Genomic DNA, 25,315 nt, shown 5'->3' with positions numbered 1-25,315 from the left:
GAAAGGGAAGGAGCCAGGATTCACACTTGAATCAGTCTGTGGGAAAGATTATTGCTGCTCTCTACAGCAGATGTTTTGTAGTTTCATGAGCTGATGGAGAAACTCTGCTTTACCTTATAAACTTCAAGGCAGACAGCAAGAGGCCATGGTGGAGGAGCAACTGTCCAGTAGCATAACCATCATAACCCTGCAGGAAGTAAAATTGCTGAGATGTGTTGGATGCTTATTCTGCACCAGGTCCTGCATTCATATCACACTTAACCCTCACAGCAACCTTAAGAGGGAGGTACCATATTGTTACCATCTTGCAAATGAGGATGCAGGCTCAGCAAAGATAGAAAAGTTGCCCAAAGTCACATATACAGAAAGCAGTGGAGCTATCGGTCTGACTCCTCATCCTATGTTAATTACTGTATACATAGACTAGTGTAGAAATTATTTGCTACTAGCTGGACTTTGAAAAAAGAACCTTAAAACTGTAAGATGGTAGGTGTTTAAGCAATTCATAGGCTAATGCTCAGAGTCAGAGATAGGGTTGTTTGCTTACTTTGATACGGAATGGTTTGCAAAATTTCAACACTGGAGTATAGTATATGAAGAACAATCACATGTCAATTGATGTAACTAAGATACTAATTAAAGTCTAAATGCACATGCAGGCATGCCTGACAAACTGGGAGGGCAAGTAATCCAAACACACTGAAGACCATTTGCCTGAAGATCTCAGGGTATCTCATGAGATAACTCATGTTAAGAAAAGGAATGGGACATAAGCTTGACTCAGTATAACAATTTTAGTCATTACTATAGACTGGTTCTCAAAAAAGCATTGACTGACTTTCAGATTGGTTCCATGGCACAGCCCCGCACTAGACTGAAGGGTGTAGTTTTCAAAACCTGAAAGAATCGTTTAATAAAACTCAGTAACTCAGTTCAACACTGGGGTAGAACACCACTATCCTGCAAGCCCTCTAACCTGTAACTCAAACAGAAAACATTCCGCTGCCAGTTTCTTTACTAAAACATAGCAAGAGTCCAGCTTCCAACAAGTTCCTCATCTCCATCTGAGACCACCTCAGCCTGGATTTCATTGTGCGTATCATGATTAGCCTTTTGGTCAAAGCCATTCAACAAGTCTCTAGGAAGTTCCATAATTTCCCACATTTTCCTGTCTTCTGAGCCCTCCAAACTGTTCCAACCTCTGCCTGTTATCTGGTTCCAAAGTTGCTTCCACATTTTCAGGTATCTTTTCAGCAGTGCCCCAATCTACTGGTGCCAATTTACTGTATTAGTTCATTTTCACGCTGCTGATAAAGACATACCCAAGAATGGGCAACTTACAAAAGAAAGAGGTTTATTGGATTTACAGTTCCACATGGCTTGGGAGGCCTGAAAGGCTGTCTCAAATGGCGGCAGAAAAGAGAAGAGAGCTTGCCCAGGGAAACTTCCGTTTTTAAAACCATCAGACCTCATGAGACTTATTCACTATCATGAGAACAGCATGGGAAAGACCTGCCCCCATGATTCAATTACCTCCCACCAGATTCCTCCAATGACACGTGGGAATTGTGGGAGCTATAATGCAAGATGAGATTTGGGTGAGGACACAGCCAAACCACATCAAAGTCCAAGGGCTCTACAGAAGAAATGCAAGAGACCATGCGTCCCTTGAAAAGTTACGAAATTTTGCACGGATAGGCAAATGTACATATTTCTGAGGAGACAGTCTTGTTTTTGTCAGCTTCTTAAAACATTAGGTAACTTAAAAATGTTTAGAAACAATTGTTGAAATTTTGATCTTTATGTATTCTAAAGCCAAATAAATGTGAGGAAAAATATATTTCAGTGCATACATATTACCAGGGATACTCACAAACTGTACTGTGGGCATAAATTGGGTCACATTACTAGTACATCCTGACCCTTGAATCCTCACTTGAACCAGGATTGTAGAAGCTCTAAAGTTTTTTTTTTTTTTTACTATTTCATTAATTTTTGAGAGGAATAATTTCTCATGTGCAAATGGAGTTAATCCTTAATAGTTTGACCTCATATCTAAAAAAGGAAGGAAAATGTTATTGTTTTACACCTCATGGTTCAAATGAAATGTAAAAGGAACTTACTTACTAAGTCAATTTGAGGTGAGCTTTACTGGGTACCTTGTATAAAGGGTGGAAGTTTCTGAGGCTGATCTTGACACGTATTCTTTTCTCCCACCTCTTTCCTTCAGGTTAGGGAATGTTTTTGTTTTTGAAGTTTCAGGCTTTTTTTTTTTTTTTTCCTTATTCTTGTGTTATTGTTTTTGTTTTGTACCATTTTATTTGTTTGGTTGGCTTTTTAGCTGTTTTGGTTTTACAGTTTTTACCACAGTATACAAATGTGTAGGGCCACAGGTTGACTTTCATTCACTTTTTTATTAGAAAGCTTTTTCTTAATGTTTATTCTATTTGACCTGTTGCTTTTCTGTATTTTGATATTTAATTTATAGATAGTATACATTAAGGGAGATCCATTTTCTTCATTTTAAGAAGTCCAGATACTTTAGATCCTACTTCTTTATGTATTCAGATGACAAAAACCCATTTCCTAGGGTCACAGAGTTCCTGGAAAGAAGCCTCTAAAGAGAAGTCTCTCAAGATCAGCACCTTGAAGTGGGAGGACACACTGGCACACCTGGACTCCCATCTCTCTCTCTCTCTTTTTTTTTTTTCTTGAGACGGAGTTTCGCTCTTGTTGCCAGGCTGGAGTGCAGTGGTGCAATCTTGGCTCACTGCAACCTCCGCCTTCTGGTTTCAAGCGATTCTCCTGCCTCAGCCTCCCGAGTAGCTGGAATTTTAGGCCCCCTCCACCACACATGGCTAATTTTTGTATTTTTAGTAGAGACGGGGTTTCACCACGTTGGCCAGGCTGGTCTCAAACTCCTGACCTCATGATCCGCTGCGTCGGCCTCTCAAAGTGCTGGGATTACAGGTATGAGCCACCGTGCCCGGCCCCCTCCCATCTCTTTTATAATGTTTCCGATGCTTTCCATGGGCTAGGGATTGCTAAGGTGGTAAGGATGTTGTAAAATTCTGCAGTGTGGGAGAACTGCACTTATTTAATATTTGCTCAAAATGTTGCTCTTTGAGCTGACTTGGGATGTGAGTTTGCCTTCTTCCAAAATGACAGTTATGACCTTATAAAGTTACCCAGGAATTTGAGAGCCAAACTTAATTCTATTTTCTCTGCAATATATTCAGTACCCAAGGAGGCTGGCCACAGCTGCAGAAAGCTAAACAATAAAAAGGAATGGGTGGGGTTTGGGTCGGGGATTGAACCAATCAGTTTATTGCCATAAACTCTCTCCTAAAAAAGTCTCTACAGTATTCACAAGCATATTAATCTAATGTGGGAGTTGATCTTACCTGAACATATTACAGCAAAGTTGAGTAGATGGTATCTGCCAAACTCATAATGACATCATTGGGAGTTACTCTGAATTTTAAATCCAGAAGATAACTTTTTTAAAAGACAGTTCACAGAGATTGATGTAATTGCTTCCTGATAGTAGGTTAGGCTTCATCTTTGATGGAGAAGAGGACATCGAAGTGTTACATATTTTCCCAAGTAGTCATGACACTAAACAGCAAATTAAAATATCTGAATCTCAGTTCTGGCCTCGCCACAATCTAGCTAGGCAAAACAAGTCATTTAACGTGTCTTCATATTTCTGAAAATGAAAGCTGAATGATATCTTTTTTTCTGGCTATATAACATTTACAAATCCTAAAATGTCAGTGATGGGAGCTCACATTCTTTTCTGAAATCTCATCTTGCCTACCTTGAGGGAGAACTCATGGGGTGCTGAAGACACAGGGCTCCGCAGAGTGTTGAACAAGTGTTTTCTCTGCTCTTCTAATTAGGTCAAATGGCTCCTCTAGCAGGCATCAGACTGTGTTAGTGACGTTCACACTGGTCCAGATAAGGATGCAGGCTTACCTCTTCACACCCATGCAACCAGCCCAGGGTGGAGGAGGCTGAGTCATGTAGGAAGATATGTTCTCATAGACTCATCTTTCCGGTTTCAGCATCTGGCTCCTTCACCCACCACATTCCAAAGTCTGCATATTGGTGTGGCTGCTGTTAGCTCAGCCCTGAAGAATTGATGTAATAGAGAAGTATTTCATTTTAAGTAATTTTTTTTTAACTTTTAACACATTCTTTACTTAAAATGACAAATAAATCAACCCTCCTGGCCTACTCAATCATTAGTAGGCTAAGGAATTGCTCACATTTGCCTCACAGTCAGTTGAACTGGGACATTTAGTTCATGAAAATAACTAGGCTGCAACCCATTATTTTAAACAATAGCTGACAATGTATTTACTAGATAATCCATCCAATCAATATCCCAGCAATTAACTCGTGATTACAACTTAAAATAAAAATTTTGTGTGTATCTATTTAATTGAAATAGACAGAAATGGGCTAAACATGGAAGATTCGTTTTCTTATAATAATGTCCTCACCCATCCCTACAAATGGAAAATGTCCATAAAATTTTAGATATTTTAAATAAAAGTACTTATCACAACACTTATCTTAACCAAATAACAGTGATCATTGAAGACCCAGAATATGACTATAGAAACTTTCAGTGCTTTCTGTAGATTCTATCTTTTGTTATCAAAGAAAGATAAAAGCTAGGAGTGGAAGGAAAGAAGTTCCCTATAGTCCTTATTACCTGGTGATAAAGTACAGGGATTTTAATGGACTGTACCAAACGCACAAAACTCCAGGTCACATCAAAGAAAGTTCTACACACCTGGAAGTTGAAGGATCAGGGATTACAAGTTGTGTGAGGGAAAAATGGGAGGAGCCAGATAGTATTGGGACATCCTAGGCAATGTTTCCAGCCCACTTTGTGTTCTCCCTTCCCTATCAACTAAGCTTGCTTAATTTGCTTCAGAATTGGAAGAAAGAATCTCAGCAGAAAAATAGGTGAAAAAGTTTTTAAACCTACAGATTCTTCTTACTTTAGAATTAGTTGTTACATTGGCAGGAAAAAATAAATGCAGATGTTGGACCATGTTGGAAACCTTGTCAAGAAAGTGGATTGTCTCACACAGAATGGAGATGTGGCTTCTGATTCTGGTGGCGTATATGTTCCAGAGAAATGTGAATTCAGTACATATGCCAACTAAAGCTGTGGACCCAGAAGCATTCATGAATATTGTAAGTTGGGATTTTTGGGAAATGAGATACTTAACATGTTAACGTTTGTATCTGTGTATCATTTACATTATGTATTATATTTATACATGGTGGTGATTCATACTAGAAGAGCATAGTGATGAAGTAGCAAATCGTACTGGCAAGAATGCTAAACTGGATGTCGGTAGACCTGGGGTCTCCTCAAACAAATTTAGTAAACTTGGGCAAATGACTTAATCCCTTTGGGCTTCAAACACAATTTAACTTTTCCTTGAACACTTTGGTTCATTCTATGAGTGGAGAAACAATTAAGGCCTTTTAAGTTAACCCCAGTCCCTTGATTATTTCCATTTTGTCTGTATTTTTTATTCTTTTTTTTTTTTTTCCATATTGTTAAGGTGTCAGCCTTTGCTTCTTGCTATCAGGGCACCCACTTCTAGTAGCATCTTATACCATTCTAATCTACTCTTTTTATCCTGTTTCTGGACTGGTACTTTGCTGAATAGCAATAAAAGGACCCTGAGTTAGTGCTACAGAGAACCTCCTACAAGTAAAATGCATAAATAACAATACTTCTCTTTAGGTTTCCCAGGATTTTTTTTTTTTTTTTTTTTTTTTTTTTTTTTTTTTTTTTGTAACTTTTCAAATTCTAAGCTGGGTTTTCGTAATGGTCACCCTATGGTAACACTTATCCCATAGCAGGGATTGTGACACAAGGTGCAGAGAGACTGTTCTACTTCAATTTTACTGCCCTGTGCAGTAGATAGGATCATTCACATATTTCAAATCCAGATACTGAAATTAAAGAGGTTAAACAAGTTGAACAAGGCCACAGCAATGTAATAGCATAGCTACTATTTAAATTCGGGACTGCCTAAACACAAAGTTTATAATTATAAATACTATGCAATAAATCCTTCCAGGTGAGAAAGAGGAGAGGCTGCCTCCAGATGAGTAAAATGATCTTGTGCAATGTCCATGTTCCACAGATTTATCTAACAAACTCTCAGGAAATGGAACTTTAACATATATTTATACTGATTTAAGACCCTTTCTACAGAAGCTTCCTTACATGGGTGCAAAAACTGACAGGCCATAGAAATATTCTGTATCTTTATGGTGCTGAATATCAGGTTTCTTTTGACCATTCCAATGATTAGGTGGTTTGTCTAGGTAGTTAGCACATTGGTGTCAGTCCTCAGGAGTCATCCTTCTGGCCCTGAGACTGTCCCACTTGAATTCCTCTGGTTTGGAGGTGAGGGAAATCTCTATAGTGGCAGAGACAGATGATCTCCCTGGGCTCCACCCACTGGGTGTAACCAGCACCTACACACTATTGGGGCTTCAGGAGTCTGTAGACTAAAGCCCATTGAATTAGGCTCTGCCATTAAGCAACTATGCCTGGAAAAAACAAAGTAAAATAGAAAATTCACATGATTGGTATAAATTCAACAAAACAGAATAAAAGTAGTTGCGAGTTTGAACTGGTTCTGAGGTGGGAGACGGGCAGGACTTACTTTCTGGTCCCAACAGGACACAGCGAATAAACAAGCACAAACTAGCAGGTGGTGAAAAAAACCAGCAAGAACCAGCAGGTGGCCTGGAAGGCATCTTCTAGTTGCCCTGGCTGCTCATTAGCATGAGACACTCCCACCAGCACCGACAGTTTACAAATGTCATAGCAATGACCCACAAGTTACTACCCCTTTCCATGGCAACGGCCCAGAAGTTACTGCCCCTTTTCTAGAAATTTCTGAATAACCTACCCCTTAATTTGCATGAAATTAAAAGTAGTTATAAGTGGGCATAACTACAGTTGCCAATAGCCCATGCACTACTGACTCTGGGAGCACCGCCTATGATTTAGCCCTGCTTTTCAAGGAGCAGTATCATTCAGTAAAAGATTACTGTCTAATATTACCAGCTTGACCTTGAATTCTTTCCTGGGCAAAGCCAAGAGCCTTCCCAGAGTAAGCCCCAATTTTGGAGCTCGCCTGTCCTGCATAGATTTGACTCTGTATACTCATGTAATATGGATTATGGTCTATCTTATACTTTGATAAATAACTGGCTTTATGCATGTATTTTTTAAGCAAGTGTTTACTGAGTACCTACTAGGTCCATGACATTGTGCTATGCACTAAGGTTAGAGAGATTTAAGAATATTAAAAGCCCTGACTTTATGGAGCTTATAGTCCAGCAGGAAGGACAGATCCTCAATTAATCATTATAAGAGCAATGAGATAGAAGAAGAAAACATAAAATAAGGGGAACTAAGGCAGAAAGCTTAGGAAAGCTTTGCTGAAGAAAGGTTTCAAAGCCTGAAATCTGAAACATAAATAGCTGTTACTTGAGAGGGTGGTAGCAACAAGATCAGCACATAGGACAGCTAGAGCAGCTAAGAACATGCCAGATTCAAGGAGCTGAAAGCAACCTATATCTGGATGGTCTTTTAAACATTGACTTTTTTATACTATTACAAAAGCAGTATATGCTCATTATAGAAAATTTAAAAAATACAAAAGAAGGCAATAGTCACCAATGTACTCTGCACCCAGAAATGCTTTGTCACGCCTTTATCTTCATTCTAAGTCTGTGAGGTTTTGTTTTCTTAAAAAGAAATGTCACGTACAATTTACTATTTTCCAACATTTTTTTCTACTTAACAGTGTATATCATGAAGAATTTCCCAACGTTTTAAATATCCTTCCACAACATCATTTCACCTTGCTGCATTATGTTCCATTTATTGAATAAATATTTGCCCCAGGTTGGATTCTCTGGGGGACAGACTCTGAGGCAGAATTCATACAAAAATGTTTTTTAAGGAGAATCATCATCCTCACCTGTGGAAAGGAAGTAGCGAATCAGGAGTAAGGAAAGAAAGAAATCAAATTGTGATACGGACTTCAAAACAGCCTCACTGAGCTCCATTGGGAGCTCTGGAGCTAAAACTGCTCTTCAGAGATGTCCTACGTTGGGCTGAGACGATCAGGCCGTTAGACCATAAACAGGTCAGTCACTGGATGTGGCAGGAAGGGATGTGAATTTGGAGGAAGTGGCTTTCTACAGCTGAGGCCATTCCTACAGAAGATGACAGCCAAGTGTTATCTGCTGACAGCACTTCTGGTGCATGAGACCAGTCATTTATTGTCCTGCACAAACTTTCCTGCCAAGTATAGAATGTGGACCGTCTTGCCACCTATAGACAACATTTGCAGCATTTGTAGTTCCTTTTCTTCTCAGATGTCCATGTCCCGATCCCTACCTCCTTGGCTCTTTTGAGCAACTTCTATTCAACCTCAAGGCCCAGTCAAATTCTTCCTTCACAAGACCTTGCCTGTCCAGCCCTGCTCATTTTGCTCCTCCTGCTCAGAATTCCTTTGCTCCTTCCTCCACTCTCATCCTTCACCCCTCATCTGATACATTACACATACCCTGTCAATAACGACTTGTCAGATTTCCTCCAGTCTCATGTTTTCATATTATATTTATCTTATCTCCCCAAATAGTTGACAACAGTGGTTCCTGAAGGATAGTTGTCAAATCAGCAGCATCTGCTTTGCCTGGGAACTTGTATGTCAATTTTTTGGGTTCAACCCAGACCTGCTATATCAGACTGTGAGTGGGGTCCCGCAATTTGTGCTTTAACAAACCCTGTAAGTAATTCTGATGCATGCCAAAATTTGAGATACTTCTACAATTTTTTTTTTTCTTTGAAATGGAGTCTCACTCTGTCGCCAGTCTGAAGTGCGGTGGCATGATCTCAGCTCACTGTAACCTCCGCCTCCCAGGTTCAAGCAATAAGCAATTCCTCTTCCTCAGTCTCTCAAGTAGCTAGGATTACAGGCATGCACCACTACGTCCTTTTTTTTTTTTTTTTTTTTTTTTTTTTTTTTAGTAGGGATGGTGTTTCACCACATTGGTCAGAATGATCTCAATCTCCTGACCTCGTGATGCACCCACCTCAGCTTCCCAAAGTGCTGGGATTACAGGTGTGAGCCACCACGCCTGGCCTATAAAATGTTAATGTAAGTAGACAATAGTGTCTCACATATATACATGCACACATATACACTGCATTCCATAATGCTTGGTTAATTGAGTTTTAATTGTAGTGGTAGTTAATGCTTATTGAGTTCCTACTATGTCCTGGGGATTACAGTTAGTGTTATGTGTGCATTATCTTTTTGCATTTATTACAACAGTCCCATGGACTATGAACCATTAGAATTCCTAATTTACAGATGAGTGAACTGAAGCATAGGAACAGTTTAACTAAATTTCTCAAGATTATACAGCTAGCTCATATATTAGTGTTAGAACCAGGGTTAAAACTCAGACAGCGGGACCCGGGAGCTTTCTCCTAATGACTATGCTTTTTTGGCCCTATATTCTACCTAGGCATGTGATGCCTGGCCTTCTTTTCTCTTGCTCTTTTTTAAAGCAGCCCCTAATGCAAATGGTTCTTTCCTTCTCTGCGTTATAACAATGAGCAAGAACAGTGAGGATGCTTAGAAGATATTTGCAGCTGCAAATTTTCCAGAGTGTCTACATGTAACTACCATGTAGAATAAGGATTCTTAACCAGGGGTTCATATATAGGCAACAAGATATCTGAAACTCCTGAAATTGAATGCAAAACCATGTTTTTGTATCTATTGTATATCCATTTTTATAGTTCTCCTCGAATTCACAGAGGGAACTTTAACCTGAAAATGTTAGGAATCAATGCTCTTGAGTCTGTGATTTTAGAACTGGAAAGAACCTTAGGAAATACATGACCCAGGAAGGCTCATAAGTTGTCCTGGAACAGGTGTCCCACCAGCTGCTTTAGAACCACCTGATCTGTAACCTGAAGTGGGCTCAAGACTCTGTATATTGCAATGCCCAGATGATTCTGATGCACAACAAGGTTTTGGAATCAGGGTCCTGGTCCAGTGGTTCTCAAACATTAGGGTACATCACAATTCCCTAAAGAGCTTGAGACACAAAATGCTGGGTCCAGTCCTCCGAGTTCCTGATTCAGTAGGTTTGGTTGGAACCTGATAATTTGCATATCTAACAGATTAGTCCATGTGATGCTGATGCCTTTGTCCCAGGGCCCATACTTTGAGAACCACAATTCTAGTCCAGTTTCCATATTAATACAAAGAAAGTAAGGACTAGAGAGGGTTGGCAGATTTTTCTAAGGTAACATGATTAACTTGGGAAAAGCAAGGACTTTGTGTTTTACAGCATCAAGGAATCTACTCTTACTTTTGGATCACTGAGAACATAGCCACAGAGAACTGAACTCAAAAGAAATTGTGCTTTTTCCATAGAGTGAAATCATCCAACATCAAGGCTATCCCTGTGAGGAATATGAAGTCACAACTGAAGATGGGTATATCCTTTCTGTTAACCGGATTCCTCGAGGCCTAGCGCAACCTAAGAAGACAGGTATGGGTCATGCCATGTCACTGCAACACAGCACTCTTCTCCGCAGTCACGACTTCCTTGTGATTTGAATGTAGAAGAGAGCCTGCGTTCTTAGTGCAGACTGATGTCCATTGTTCAGGTCAAAGGATGGTGTCAGTTCCCCCATAGTCTCCATCACCACCACCATATCCCTCCCCACTGCCACTAATTATCTCAATTAAACATAGTGTTTGCTTTTCAAAACACACCTTCAAGAAAAGTTCATTTCTTGACTTATTTTAGCACTTAACCCATTCCCCAAAACCCCTCCTATGTAGACATTCTAGAATATTTACTGACATTTCCTTGAACAGACCATACCAACCTGTTTATGAAGAATTCAAGCTTTATTATGGCACCTGGTTCCCACTCCTATACTCTGTATTCCTCATCTAAAGAGCACTTAAAATATTTAAGATGTTGCCTAGCTTTTTACTAAGGGCTTTTGAAAAACAAAAGTTCTATATGTACATTTTATTTTATTTTATTATTTTATTTTATTTTGAGGTGGAGTTTCACTCTCGTTGCCTAGGCTGGAGTGCAGTGGTGCGATCTCGGCTTACCGCAACCTCTGCCTCCCAGGTTCAAGCAATTCTCCTGCTTCAGTCTCCCAGTAGCTGCGATTACAGGCATGCGCCACCACGCCCAGCTAAGTTCTGTATTTTTAGTAGAGACAGGGTTTCTCCATGTTGGTCAGGCTGGTCCCGAAATCTCGACCTCAGGTGGTCTGCCTGCCTCAGCCTCCCAAAGTGCTGGGATTACAGGCATGAGCTACCGCACCTGGCCTATATTTACATTTTGAATGTTTGATATGTTTCCATAGTTCATACAATTCCACCCTTTTGTATGTGGGATTTTCAGCTATTGTTATCTTTTTAAACATTTGTCTTCATTTCTAAAATATGAATATTTTTCATTCTATTTGGCTGGATTCTTTTTAATACTCTAGCAGTAGGTTTATAGTAGCAACTATATTGTCTTTTATGTGTACAGATAATATAATTTCTTGTGTTATTTTGATATGCCAGATATACTGATAAGTGCTTTATTTGTATTAGTCTCATTTAATTTTCACAATTACGCTAAGAAACTGCTACTCATATATGTTAAGTAACTTACCCAAAAAGTCTGTGCTAAGTGCTTGCTAGTGAGGTGTAAAACCTGCACTCAAAATCTGTCTCTCTGCCATTATAGCCCATGTTCTTAACTAGGACCAGAAAATGCTGGACAAATGCTATTGGGCTTTGGTGTAAAGAAATTTTGGGGTTCTGTTTTACTCTAATTTGTACTTGTGTAGCTTTTTGAAAACCATCTTTTTTTTTTTTTTTTACTAGTTGCACAGCTGTGCCTTATACATGTCTAGCATGTGTCTTAAGCATCTTTGAACTTAAATTTCTCCCTCTGGACCACTGTTTCACCAGATGTCTATGCAGTTTGCTTTGGCCCTTCTTTCGGCCTACTTTATCAGAGTTCTTCCTTGGCCACCCTATTCAAAATTGCAGCTCTTTGCTACCTATTGAGTTCTAGCCCCTTACCCTGTTTACTTTTCCATATCGCACTTACCATCACCTGATATAATAGATATTTTCATGTTTGTATATCATCTGTCTCCCCCCAATCAAAGGGTAAACTCAATGAGAGCAGAGACATCATTTGCTTTGCTCAAGGCTAGAACCAGTAACTAAATGAGTGCTGAGCACATTCTGGTGCTAATAAATATTTGTGGGATGAATTATAGATTTTGTATAAGTAAATGAAGAGCCTGGGGACATGGCCCCACGAATCCCAGGGGAGTGGGCAAAGCACAGTTCTTCCAAGCAATCAAGTGACTTAGCAATTATTAGGCATGGGGGTCATCTGCAGCCTCTATTCATGGATAGAATTTGTTTTCTTACATCCTGTTGATTCAGACTGTTCACACATTGCCCAGGTGTTTGAGGTTCAAGGAATCTGGCTCCTTGGTCCAGCTGGTGCAGAACACTTCTCACTAGTGGCCAGTGTTGCTGGCATGTGCCTCTTCAGAGGCAATCTACCGTATCAAAAAAAAAAGATTTTTTCACCAACTTTTCAAAAAGAGAGCCAATGAAATTCATACTGAAAACAACTGAAAAATGTTTACTGAAAAGCTTATAGCTTGTGGAAGTGGCCTTTTTATCTTTATCAAAGGATCTTAGTTGGCTTCAATATCGAGAAAGAAAATAGGCTGGGCCATCCTCAGAAATGACAGCTGTGTAGCCCTTACATACTCACCTGCTGGCTGTAATTTAAATAGAAGACCTAGGGGATGTTTGAAATGATATAAATGAGCCAGTCCTCTTGTTAGGGGAATCACAAGAACAAACTATATGGCTAAGTACAACCAAGGAGACCGTAACCATGGGAAATGCCCTAAAGACCCTCACGGGGAGCATTGATCACCTTGGTTTGAGTGTCCTGTGTTAACACAGCTGAGGTCACCTCCCTGAGAGCTAAGAGGATGAACTAAACGACCAGACATCAAGGAAAACCTAAAATAACACCGAGTTCCTTTCTCCTGGCCCTTCACTAACAGTCCACAGTGACCTACACATTCTCTCCCTTGAGAGATAAAATGAGGCAGATTGGAATTCATGAAGACTGTTAAGATGCTGGATAAGTTTGGTGTAGAAGGGCTTTTGTCCTACAGGGAGACTGCAAGTGTGTTTGGTACCCCTTTACAGCAATAATAACTAGAGCTACCCATCTGATCTGAGGTCGGGCAGCATGCTGAGTGCTTAATGCACAGTACCTCATTTACCCCTCCCCTGCCAAAATCCTGTGAGGTGGGCAATTGTCCTCATTTTGCTAATGAGGATGCTGAAGCTCAGAAAGTCACTTGCTTTAGAGAATTATAACAATAATAATGAAAGCAATAAAGCTGTTTTTTACTACAGGTGTTTTCTAAGCCATACTGTGGTGTGGATATTGCACTCATGATTTGATTTAATTCACACAAGTCCCGTTAAGGGCATGATGTATTTTTTCCTCCTAATAGGGCAGCACTTTATAAATCTTTCAGTCAAATGTGCTAATGACAAAATTATATACATGCCTTAATTTATTGAACACGTTAGAATTCTTAAAACCCTTCATCCTTCTCTATTCTCTACTGATATTCTTGTAATTCTTTATTTTGATGTAATTTCCAGTTTATGGAGAAGTTCTGGGAATAGTACAAGGGACTTCCATATACCGTTTGCCCTAATTTACCAAGTGTTTACAGTTTTACCTCATTTATTTTATCATTATCTCTCCCCCATCTCTTACGTGTATCTTAATGCTTTTTCCAAAACCTTTGATGGTAAATTTGAGACATACATCATGCCTATTTGCCCCTAAGTAACTTCAGCGAGTATTTTCTAAGAACAAGAGTATTCTCTTCTATAACTGCAATACATTTATCAAAGTTAGAAAACAAACATTGATTGACATTAGTATTTAATTCATAGTCTATATTCAAATTTTGTCAATTGTCCCAAAGTCCTTTATAGCTGTTTTCTCTCCTCCTGTCCATAATCTAATCCAGGATCATTTACTACATTTGGCCATCAAGTCTGTCTCCTTCATAAAACAATTCCTAAGGTTTTGTCTTTTTGACTTTTCCATTTTTGAAGAGTTTTGGACAGGGATTTAATTTGCTTTATCTGATGTTTCTTCATGGTGTGTGTGATTCAAGTTATATGTTTTTGGCAGGAATAACACAAAAGTGAAGTCAGATCTTTCTTGGTTCATCATATTATGAAGCAAATAATATTGGCTTGTTCCAATACTGATAATAACTAACGACTTTGTTAAGGTGGTATCTGCCAGGTTTTTCTAAAGTTAGTATTTTTCCTTTTGTAATTAACAAACAAGTCATGGGAAGATATTTTCAGGATATGTAATATTCTGTCTTTAAACTTTTACTCACTAATTTTAACATTCACTGATAATTTCAATCTTTCTGAATTTGTTAGTTGGTATTTTACTGTAAATCAATGTTTTGTATTTACTAAATGGCATATATTTACTAAATGACATTCTGTAAATAAGAGCTTTTCCTTCCAATTATTTAGTTGTTCATTTATTTATTGGTCTGTACATGGACTCGAGCATTCTTATTCAATGGGATATAATTCTTTACTATAATTATTTATTTTGATGCTCAATATTTTTGTATTTGAACAGTGGGAGCTCCTTCAAGCTGGCTTGTGGGTCCTTTTGACAAGGTCTCTTAATCACTAAACCATTTATATATAGATAGATATAGATATAGATATAGATGTAGTGTGTGTATATATATGGTGTGTGTATATGTTATATATATATGGTGTGTGTATATATATGGTGTATATATACACCTTAATAATCATACTATACCATCTACTGGGGCACTTTCAATATTTCTGAAGAGCCCAGACAAGTCTGATAATAATTATACAAAACTAACAACAGAAGTCAAACTTTATAGATTCTTTTTCTGCCTGGCAACATGCCATCTGTTCCTTATGCTCTATTTTATTAAAGCATAGCACAAATCTTATTTTACTGATGAAGAAATCAAAACACACAACAAAGGTTAAGTAATTGGCCAATATAACTAAGCTAGCAAGCAAGCAGCTGAATCAAGATCTGAACACAGATTTGTTTGATCTGAAAGCTCTTATTACTGGATAACAAGAAAGGGAGAGAACATTTCACACAGTTGAAATTGTCTCTTTTTGCAGGTTCCAGGCCTGTGGTGTTACTGCAGCATGGTCTAGTTGGAGGCGCTAGCAACTGGATTTCCAACCTGCCCAATAATAGCCTGGGCTTCATTCTGGCAGATGCTGGTTTTGACGTGTGGATGGGGAACAGCAGGGGAAATGCCTGGTCTCGAAAACACAAGACCCTCTCCATAGACCAAGATGAGTTCTGGGCTTTCAGGTACATGAAAATCTTGAGAATGGAGGTAGACATGTCTGCCTTTCAAAAAAATGGGTAAAAAATTATGGCTTCTAGTATTTGGTTGATTTATTTTGGTTAAGTCATCATTATCTTAACATGATATCCCCCAATTTTCTTGATTAACTAGTGATTCCTTGGTTGAAGTAGTGAGGAATGCTGAGTTTCCCATGTAGAAGGTTGGGTCTAGCTAATAGGGTGAGAATGGTGATTGGTGTCAGGTGATTGAGATTGGAATGAGAGACGTGTAGATCCATTTCCTTGTAGGGGGGTAATAGTATAACAGCACTCCAGAAGGAGAAGAGACCAGGCAGCATTAAAAAAAAGAAAGGAAATTATTAAGCCTACTGTGTTAGTCCATTTTCACACTGCTGTAAAGAACTGCCCGAGACTGGGTAATTTATAAAGTAAAGAGTTTTAATTTACTCACCGTTTAGCATGGTTGGGGAAAGCCTCAGGAAACTTACGATCGTGGTAGAAGGTGAAGGGGAAGCAAGGCACCCTTTTCACAAGGCTGCAGCAAGAAGTGCTGAGCAAAAGGGGGAAGAGCCCTTTATAAAACCATCAGATCTTATGAGCACTCACTCACTATCACGAGAACAGCTTGGGGGAAACCACACCCGTGATTCAACTACCTCCACCTGGTCTCTCCCTTGACATGTGGGGATTACGGGGATTATGGGGATTACAATTCAAGATGAGATTTGAGTGGGAACACAAAACCTAACCATATCACCTAGGGACCATTGATTTGACTTACACATCTCTCATGCTCATACAAAAGATGTTTAATGCTTTTATTTAAATTACCTATTGATGTTCAACTCACTTTTTATACCTATCAGAGAAGGGCCACTTCAACATCTTTATAACTATTCCTGTAAATGAATCTGCATAGCCCTGTGCTGTTCTGCTTAACAGTAGAACAGGACACTTCCACTAGGAGTTGGGTTATGTGCTCAGTAAATATTAGCTGAAGATGATTATTGCTGTATGACATCTTGAGAAAACAGCAGTTCGCTGACAGCCTGTAACTCCAGAGACACCCATGTACCACAGGTTTGAAAGAAGTCCATTCTGAGTGTTGTGAGGGACACAGTAACAAGCATTCAGGGTTGATAACTCAAGGGCTTATTTGTAAACCCAGTGGCGGGGGGGTGGGGGTGCTTTTGTTTGTTTCTGATTATAACTTTTCATATAACTTTGTCTTTTCCCCTTGTAGTTATGATGAGATGGCTAGGTTTGACCTTCCTGCAGTGATAAACTTTATTTTGCAGAAAACAGGCCAGGAAAAGATCTATTATGTCGGCTATTCACAGGGCACCACCATGGGTAGGTTCAAAGAGAAGCAGGTTTGTATACTCAGAAGAAATGTGAGCATACGACGTGAGCTATCCCTGAAATCAGTCACCTTGTGCTTCCTTCAGACCTGGTCTTGTCATCTTCAGATTCATGTAGTCCCCAGCAATGTGTCTAGCATATACATACATGCGCTAGATATAGCATATCTCTGTGCTATATGTGTCTAGATATAGCATATCTCTCAATATAAACATTTTCTCAAAGCCAACATCATTATATTCAATTATTTATTTAACTCATTGAGCACCTACTACTTGAAAGCAAATATGCTGGTGTCATAAGGACCTTATAATTTTATAGGAGAGGTAAGATATAATCAAATACATAATTATTGAAATATCATAATTATATGAAATATTTCATAATTATTGAAATAAAGCAAAATAAACATTTTATGAGTTCTAAAAATATTCAGTATTCATGTTGACATATTTCTTCTTTTGTAGGCTTTATTGCATTTTCCACCATGCCAGAGCTGGCTCAGAAAATCAAAATGTATTTTGCTTTAGCACCCGTAGCCACTCTTAAGCATGCAAAAAGCCCTGGGACCAAATTTTTGTTGCTGCCAGATATGATGATCAAGGTATGTGACTCCTCAGAAAATTTCCTGTGTATGTAGGAAAATCTTCTAGCCCAATTTCCTAAAACAGAAACTTTTTAAATTACAGTCACATCTTTTCTATCTGTCATGTAATGACTACTATGTCACTTCATATTTTTACAGGGATTGTTTGGCAAAAAAGAATTTCTGTATCAGACCAGATTTCTCAGACAGCTTGTTATTTACCTTTGTGGCCAGGTGATTCTTGATCAGATTTGTAGTAATGTCATGTTACTTCTGGGTGGATTCAACACCAACAATATGAATATGGTAAGTGGGAGCCTAGTAAATTCCCAGAGTCCCAGCATAAAGCTGGGAGGCATATGGTTCACCCCTGGAGAGAGAGCTAATGCCAGTGAAGACTCATAGTAATGATATATTCCCAATAACTCAGTTCTCTCCAAACTGTAAAGAAATAAGGGAAATGCTTCAGTATGGACTGAAACAAGGTTAACATAAGGGCATTGCTAGATATTAAATCACAGATTATAGATGGAAGAGGTCTGAAAGCAGCTTTACTACAGTGAATTAAATTAAAAAGCGTGATTAGCACGTGTTAGATAACAGAGAGAACTGTCATGCATCATCTATCTCTACCCTCCACCGGGGTCCTGTAGGTTTGTAGTTTAAGTTCTTTGATGGACTTCATTTTGGCTTAGGCTACCAGTTGGTATCACTGGGTGGATTCCCTAGGGAGCATACTCTGAAATGGAGATTAATGTGAGCAATGATTTGGGTTCTGCTCTAGGGATAATACCTAGAGAAGGAAAAGAAACAGGATTAGGTAGATGAAAAAGTCAAGTAGTGATGCAGTCTCAATAGGAGCCTTCATTGATCCTGCAGGGATTCGTGAAGATAGGATGACCCTTCAGAACCATCTCAAGTTAGGAAGAGAGGGCTGAGTCTTTATACACCATGTCAATCAGTCATTTAATGTTGCCACACCAGTAACAGGGGAGCACTGGGCAATGTATCTCCCTATAATTGGAGCAATCCTCAAAGCAGGCTGAGAGTGGAGGGCTGTTCGCCAGCAGCACTGCCAGCAGCTGGGGCAACATTTCTTTAAATCTGGAGATTTTTTCTTCTTTTTTAAGATTAATAATTTGATTTATAGTAACCATTTGATAAGCATATATTACATACTAGGTTAATTTGTAACCTATACCAAGCCTATGAGTGTTATTAACATCCCCACTTTGCAGATTAGTGTACTAAGATTTAGTGGATTAAATGACTCACCCAGATTCACCTAAAAATTAAACTGCAGAGCTAGGATTTGAATACAGGCCCAATACCAGAGCCCTCATCCTAAATATCACTAGTAAATTTTTTTTTAAGTAGAGGCCAGATCTCTGATAAGAAGCTATTCTCAGATGAAAAATGCCAGTGTCTGGCAATACATTTAGTGACATTTTATTTATGTGCATGTGCATATTTTTGTTTCATAGATAATTGCTGATAATTTAATAATGTTCCCATTTCTTGGTCTGACACCCAGGAGATTTGGTCTTGACAGGATATACATCTTGTGAGTTTTTCTATGTCCCCCAAAATACTCATGCTTTGTTACAGAGCCGAGCAAATGTATATGTTGCCCACACTCTTGCTGGAATATCTGTGCAAAATATTCTACACTGGAGCCAGGTAAGAATGTTGAATTTGCAGTCTTTGCTAAATGTCCTTTCATATTTTGTATAGAATAGTCAAAGGACACCCTTTAGATAGCCCAGGGATTATTTCACACTTATTCTAAGATGAAATGAAATATTGTCGATGCTATTTTGATGGAAAATTTGATCTAGATCACTGAAACTTTTCAAGAAATGGGAAGAAAGGACAGAAGTAGCCTAAGGACTTCTTTAGATCTTAAAAGTATGAATTTAGATGATCCAAGTGAGACTTCTCTCTATCTTTAGACACGTCAAAGATGTGGCTGGACAGAATTATGTTTCTACATCTTCTCTTCAGCTCCTCCAACAATACAGTCAACTAGAAACAAAAATGCTAATGTGGGGTCTGTCAAAAGAGATATTCACAGGAGTCCTTCACACTGCAAACTTTACCTGCAATTACAGGAAACACACGCTTCTGTGTGTCTACGTGGTGTGTGTGACAGAGAGAGGGACGGGGGAAGGAAAAAGTTCTCTCTGTTGAAGGGTGGAGAGAGAGACGGAGGGGGGAGAGAGAGAAAGAGAGAGAGAGAGAGAGAGCGCGCGCAATTGTACCTTCAAAACCAGAGAAGAATTCTAAGTTGGATTAAATTTTGGTTGCTATCTTCCAGGATCACTACATTGCACAATTCCAGGGCACAATGCCCCATTGTAGCCCACAGAGTTGTGGAGGATACCCACTCACATTAACTACAATGAGTATGCACTTCCTGGAGTTGATAATGCAATGATTAAGAATTTATGTAGTCCCTCTTTCTTCTCAAAAGGCCTCATTCTTGTCTTACCGTTTTCCTGAGACGCTTATCCCAATGTTGAACGGAAGAGCAGCTCAGCCTTTGCTCTCTGCTTCCCTCACGAGTGGACACTGGGTAGCACATTTCCACCACCCCACTCGCTTATCCACTGAGACATTGGAATACCTTGCAAATTTTTGTTTCCTTTTAGACAGTGAATTCTGGTGAACTCCGGGCATTTGACTGGGGGAGCGAGACCAAAAATCTGGAAAAATGCAATCAGGTAAGAGAATCAAATAGACCATCTGCTGAAAATATATACATTGGAAATGTATGACAGGGAAGTTATAATGACAGTTTATTCTAGATACGGGAATAAAATGTGAAAATTTAAGCAGAAAATAATAGTTCATGTTTGACTCCATTTGAAAATGGTTAAGTTCACAGTTTAGCCAAGAAAACTCTCTGCTTTTACAATGGAGTAGGAGGCCTTTTTTGCTGAGGCTGTCTCCCTGAACAAGGTACTGGGCTTCTCAGGAGCAAGATGAAGTAGATTTAGTCAAGAGAAGAGTGCAGTCTATGGTAGACACTAGAAGTATTATTTTAGAATAAAACAAATGGGATGATGGCAGTAAGTTTGTTTTACAGCACAGTAAAAAGAACATTAAATGGCAAGTCAGGATTGCTGTATAAGTTTTGCTTCTGCACTATAAACTTCTGTAACAGGAGCTAGGCTGCTTTAATTTTTTAGGCTTCGATTTCTTTACCTTTAAAATAAAAATTTTGGGCTTAGAAAACCCATAAGCATTCTCCCTGGTTATACTTTCAATGAATCTGTAATTTGCAAGTTAAATTTTTTAAATGTTATTACATTACCCAAGAAAATATGTAGCTAATGCTGTGAACTAAAATTAGATATCAAAGTGTGGAGCTTCAGAATTGTGTAGGTATGCCCTTTAGAACATAAAATCTTCTGAAGATTTTTGGTAATCATGTGTGTGAATGTAAATAAGTATTTACCATAGAAACAGAGCTGGAAGGGGCAGATTAGACACAGTTTAGTGTTTCTTTGAAAGCCTCACATCATAATTAACATCCACTACCATACATCGATCTAGATGTAAAATGCTAGGAAACTGGACAAACTGTGCAGTGCCCCTGGATAGCGAGCTCTCAGTCTCTGGTATCAGCTGCTTCTCTTGAAGTCCTTCTTCACCGTGTCCCATAATATGTCTTTAGGGAAAGTATTCCTGTTCAAAGATTTTTTTTTACATTTATTTATTTATTTATTTAAATAACTCCTGACCTCAAGTGATCCACCCACCTCGGCCTCCCAAAGTGCTGGGATTACAGACATGAGCCACTGTGCCCGGCCCTAAGATGGTTTTAATTTATCAACATTTAATGGACTGAGTTCTAGAGAAATTGATTCATGCAGAATAAGCACCAGAAAATGGGAGTGGAGGGGAAGAGAAAAGAAACACATAAAAAAGTATCACAGAATCACAGAAACTCAGAGCGAGACATGACATTTAGTTCAATCTTTTCACCTGTGAGATGACAAAAAATATTACTAACCCCATAGAAGTTTTCAACCTTCCTTATCCAAATTGGGCCATAGCTCTAAATTCTTAGGGAGCCACAAAGAGAAACCAGAGCATCTAGGATTGGAGCCAAGACTCCATGGTGGATTTCCTGAGTAAGAAATGGGCCTTACCACTTCTGAGGAAAGTTCTAGATGCTGATTAATCTCAAGGGCTCAGCCAGTTCAGCTAATTCTACGAACAGTGCATGAATACAGAAAGTTCCTAGGAATTAGGAATACTAATTGGTATATTTGGTGGGGAAGGGTGAGGAATAAGGGTTGGAGCAGGTATTTAACTTTTACTTCCCTTTAGCTCAAATTACCTGTGTGCCATAGGCCATGGTCTTGGCAAATGCAGTCAAGCTGGGCCTGCCTCAAAGGCTGCCTGGGATCACATAAAGACTGTGAAGATGCAGAGCCCTTCCCAGCAGGTTCCTTGCTTTTCTCTGTGGAATATAATTCTTGTCTCATGAAATGTTTGTGAAATTATCTTTTAAAAGAACAGGAGAATTATTTTTAAAAACAATTTATTTACAAAATATTTAATAGGAAGAAAAAATAAGTACAAGACATTAAGTGTTTTTTTGTGTTTTCTCATTTGATCTAGCAAGTTATTACAGATATTATCCCCAGTAACAGAGGAAGAAACTGAGGTTCAATAATGTTAAGTAATTTTACCTTGAAGTAAGGACAGCAACAGAAATTCTTAACAGAGTTGTGTGACTCGAACACCCATGTACCCTTCACCACAACAGATGGCATGTTTATTATGTCTATTTGAAACATAAATTATGAGTCTGAAAGTCCAAATGTTGCCTACAGTTAAGAACTATTCATTTTCTCTAGCCAACTCCTGTAAGGTACAGAGTCAGAGATATGACGGTCCCTACAGCAATGTGGACAGGAGGTCAGGACTGGATTTCAAATCCAGAAGACGTGAAAATGCTGCTCTCCGAGGTGACCAACCTCATCTACCATAAGAATATTCCTGAATGGGCTCACGTGGATTTCATCTGGGGTTTGGATGCTCCTCGCCGTATGTACAATGAAATCATCCATCTGATGCAGCAGGAGGAGACCAACCTTTCCTAGGGACGGTGTGAGGCCGTGTTGTGAAGCATCCGACACTGACAAGCTTAGGACAGCCTCATGAGGGATGGGGCTAGGACCCATGAAGGCAGAATTACAGAGGACAGAGACCTAGTATACATTTTTCAGATTCCCTGCACTTGGCACTAAATCTGACACTTATGTTTACATTATTTTTCAGTAAATTAGTCCTTATTGGGTAAATAGAGGCTTCACATGCTATTATATATTCTACCATCTTGAAGGGTAGTTTTAACTGACAGCCAGAAAGTATCTAGACATTCTCTATATCATTCAGGTAAATCTCTTTAAAACACTTATTTTTTTCTATAAGCCATATTTTTGGAGCACTAAAGTAAAATGACAAATTGGGACAGAACTTGAGGTCTGGAGTCTCTTGATTATTGTTGACTTTGACAAAATAAGCTAGACATTTTCACCTTGTTGTCATAGAGACATAACACTACCTCAGGAAGCTGAGCTGCTTTAACAACAACAACAACAAAATCAATGTTATAGTATGGATGAAATATGTGTTAAGCATTCTCAGAATAAGGCCAAGTTTTATAGTTGGATCTCAGGGAAGAAAATTTTATGGGATGTTTATGAGTTCTCCAATAAATGCACTCTGCATTACATAAAGCATGTATGTGCATTTCAGTGTCTAGATTCTAGTCCAAGCTTGTTGGAGGCTTTACAGCTTGTTGCTAGGAGACCTAATGGCTAGAAATTTCTGGCTCAATTTTCTGCCTCCAAAAATTAAAAGCTAGGGAGAAAATTGCATAATGTCATGAGCTTGATTAAACAAATTATCACACATTTTATCCTTTAATCTTGACAAAGTTAATGTCAGACAGTCACCACAACTCATTCACAAACCACAATTTATTTCTTCAGAAAATTATTCCACTTTTACACAATTTCAAAGATGACAGTTGTAAATAACATTGGTACTATTTTGCAAAATCTCTGAAACAAAATCAAAGGTTTGTGTGTGTCAAAAGTATATTGTTGAAAGTATACTGGTGTGTGAAATTCACTTGTGTGGTTTTATTTGTCCCCAAGAGTCACCTGGTAGCTCAGCTCAATTCTAGTGAATCTTAATTTATTAAGACACATTTAAAGACTTCAGAATCTATATCTACACACTACTACTTCCTTCATAAAATAAGTTTCTTAAAGCCGTGTACACAGTTGAATATATATTGCTGGATTCGGTTTTCATTAGAGCTTTCAAGGATAGTAAATCTTTCATTCTTAGACTGTACTTGTTACCACATACCGAGAAGCTGGCTTAGTCCCTGTCTGCAGCTATGTGAGATTCAGTCTTGATTTTCAAAATTCAATCATATTTTTAAGTGAGTTTATTTCTACTCTGTCTCATTCACAGAGGAAGTGAGACAGATATTTTGATATTCACAATCTCTCACTTAGACAAATAATCCAGATCCTACCTCATTATATAGCTCTGTTTCTTTTGAAGAACTTTATCCAAATAAGTTACAATAATGTTTTACATTTATCAATAAAAGAAACAAAACTAACAAGTTTAGTAACCACCTTGTATTTACAAAAGGATCATGAAGATTTTTTTTAAACGAACATTTGCATAGATAGTTGCATAGTCTTGCTCAAACCAAGATGGCTTTTATTTGTAAACCAAAATCTCTAGTGGTATGCTAGTAAACGAACTTTATGGAAAGCAAAAACAAACAAACAAAAACTCTGATTTGTCAATTTGCCAGTTTCTGTGGTGTAAACACACTCACCACTGACACTTGATAGATGTTTTTATTGAAATTGCTTCATCAAAGGAATATTTACACATGAATCTCTAAGCCCACACACATACACATACCATTCTATACAAACATACATATTTAATAATTTGATTCCTCTGCTCAGTACTCAAAGGGGGCTGGGAGGAACAGTTTGTCTCCTAGGGCATGACACAGACTGGACAGTCTTTTTATAAGAGTGATGCAACTGGGAAGAGAGAACGCTGTTTCAGAAGATAACTCTGATCCTCTTCTTCAGGAAAGACTGAGTTTGGAACACCAGGGCTTTTTTTTTTTTTTTTTTTTTTTTTTTGAGAGAGGGTCTTGCTGTGTTGCCCTGTTGCCCTGGCTGCTCTCAAACTGCTGAGTTCAAGTGATCCTCGCACCTCAGCCTCCCAAGTAGCTGGGGTTACAGGTATGTACCACTGTGCGTAGCTGAAACATCAGTTTCTGACTGAAGTGCAGACCACAACAACTTTGGTGTTTCCCTTAGAAGGATTATGGCCATGGTGAACTTGACTGAGTAAACAATGCTATAAATAAAAAGCTCTTCCAAAACATTAACCATGGTAAGCATCATTTTCCCCATAAAAATGGTGGCATCCAGGTTGAGTGGTCCACAGATCAACAATCTAAAATGAAGATAGAATCCAGTCTTTAACTTTTTCTGTATCTCCATCAGTGTGGTCACAAGGATTACCATGCTTTCCTTAGCATTAATTCAATCTGGGAAAATTTTAATCTCCGTGCAATATCCAGTGAGCTCTCACCATGCTGAGGGGGGGAAAAAACAGTTATTTCCAATAGAGTGCCCAAGATCTCATAAATAGCTTAGACTGATTGACTCTCTGGGTTGGCAAGGACTTTAAAAGGTAGTCAGTCCTAATAGTAATAGGACAACT

At 38.7% G+C, this 25,315-nt stretch overlaps 2 protein-coding genes across 2 annotated transcripts in view; one reads left to right on the top strand and one right to left on the bottom strand.

Annotated features, from left to right (window-relative positions):
* The first annotated feature begins 5,067 nt into the window (after positions 1 to 5,067).
* LIPM (lipase family member M) lies at positions 5,068 to 24,179 on the top strand. Its single transcript, XM_023225223.3, has 9 exons — positions 5,068 to 5,214; positions 10,518 to 10,635; positions 15,378 to 15,576; positions 16,817 to 16,926; positions 17,403 to 17,539; positions 17,681 to 17,827; positions 19,130 to 19,201; positions 20,173 to 20,244; positions 22,393 to 24,179. The coding sequence occupies exons 1-9, from the start codon at positions 5,068 to 5,070 to the stop codon at positions 22,636 to 22,638; spliced, it is 1,248 nt and encodes a 415-aa protein (XP_023080991.1). The 3' UTR covers positions 22,639 to 24,179.
* ANKRD22 (ankyrin repeat domain 22) overlaps positions 22,057 to 25,315 on the bottom strand; it is a 28,200-nt gene continuing 24,941 nt past the window's right edge. The window contains exon 6 of the mRNA XM_023225224.1: positions 22,057 to 25,187. Coding sequence (XP_023080992.1) covers positions 25,110 to 25,187 — 78 coding nt within the window. The 3' untranslated portion in view covers positions 22,057 to 25,109. The remainder of the gene's footprint in view (positions 25,188 to 25,315) is intronic.

This window comes from Piliocolobus tephrosceles, chromosome 9 (genome assembly GCF_002776525.5).
Source record: "Piliocolobus tephrosceles isolate RC106 chromosome 9, ASM277652v3, whole genome shotgun sequence".
Classification (NCBI taxonomy): domain Eukaryota; kingdom Metazoa; phylum Chordata; class Mammalia; order Primates; family Cercopithecidae; genus Piliocolobus; species Piliocolobus tephrosceles.
This window is presented reverse-complemented; position numbering and strand designations above follow the sequence as displayed.

Bases quoted from the DNA above. Each gene is read 5' to 3' on its own strand.
- LIPM (XM_023225223.3), top strand. From the start codon at position 5,068: ATGTTGGAAACCTTGTCAAGAAAGTGGATTGTCTCACACAGAATGGAG. The intron at 5,215-10,517 runs GTAAGTTGGGAT...CTTTTTCCATAG, and splicing joins CAGAAGCATTCATGAATATT to AGTGAAATCATCCAACATCA. The intron at 15,577-16,816 runs GTACATGAAAAT...TTCCCCTTGTAG, and splicing joins GATGAGTTCTGGGCTTTCAG to TTATGATGAGATGGCTAGGT.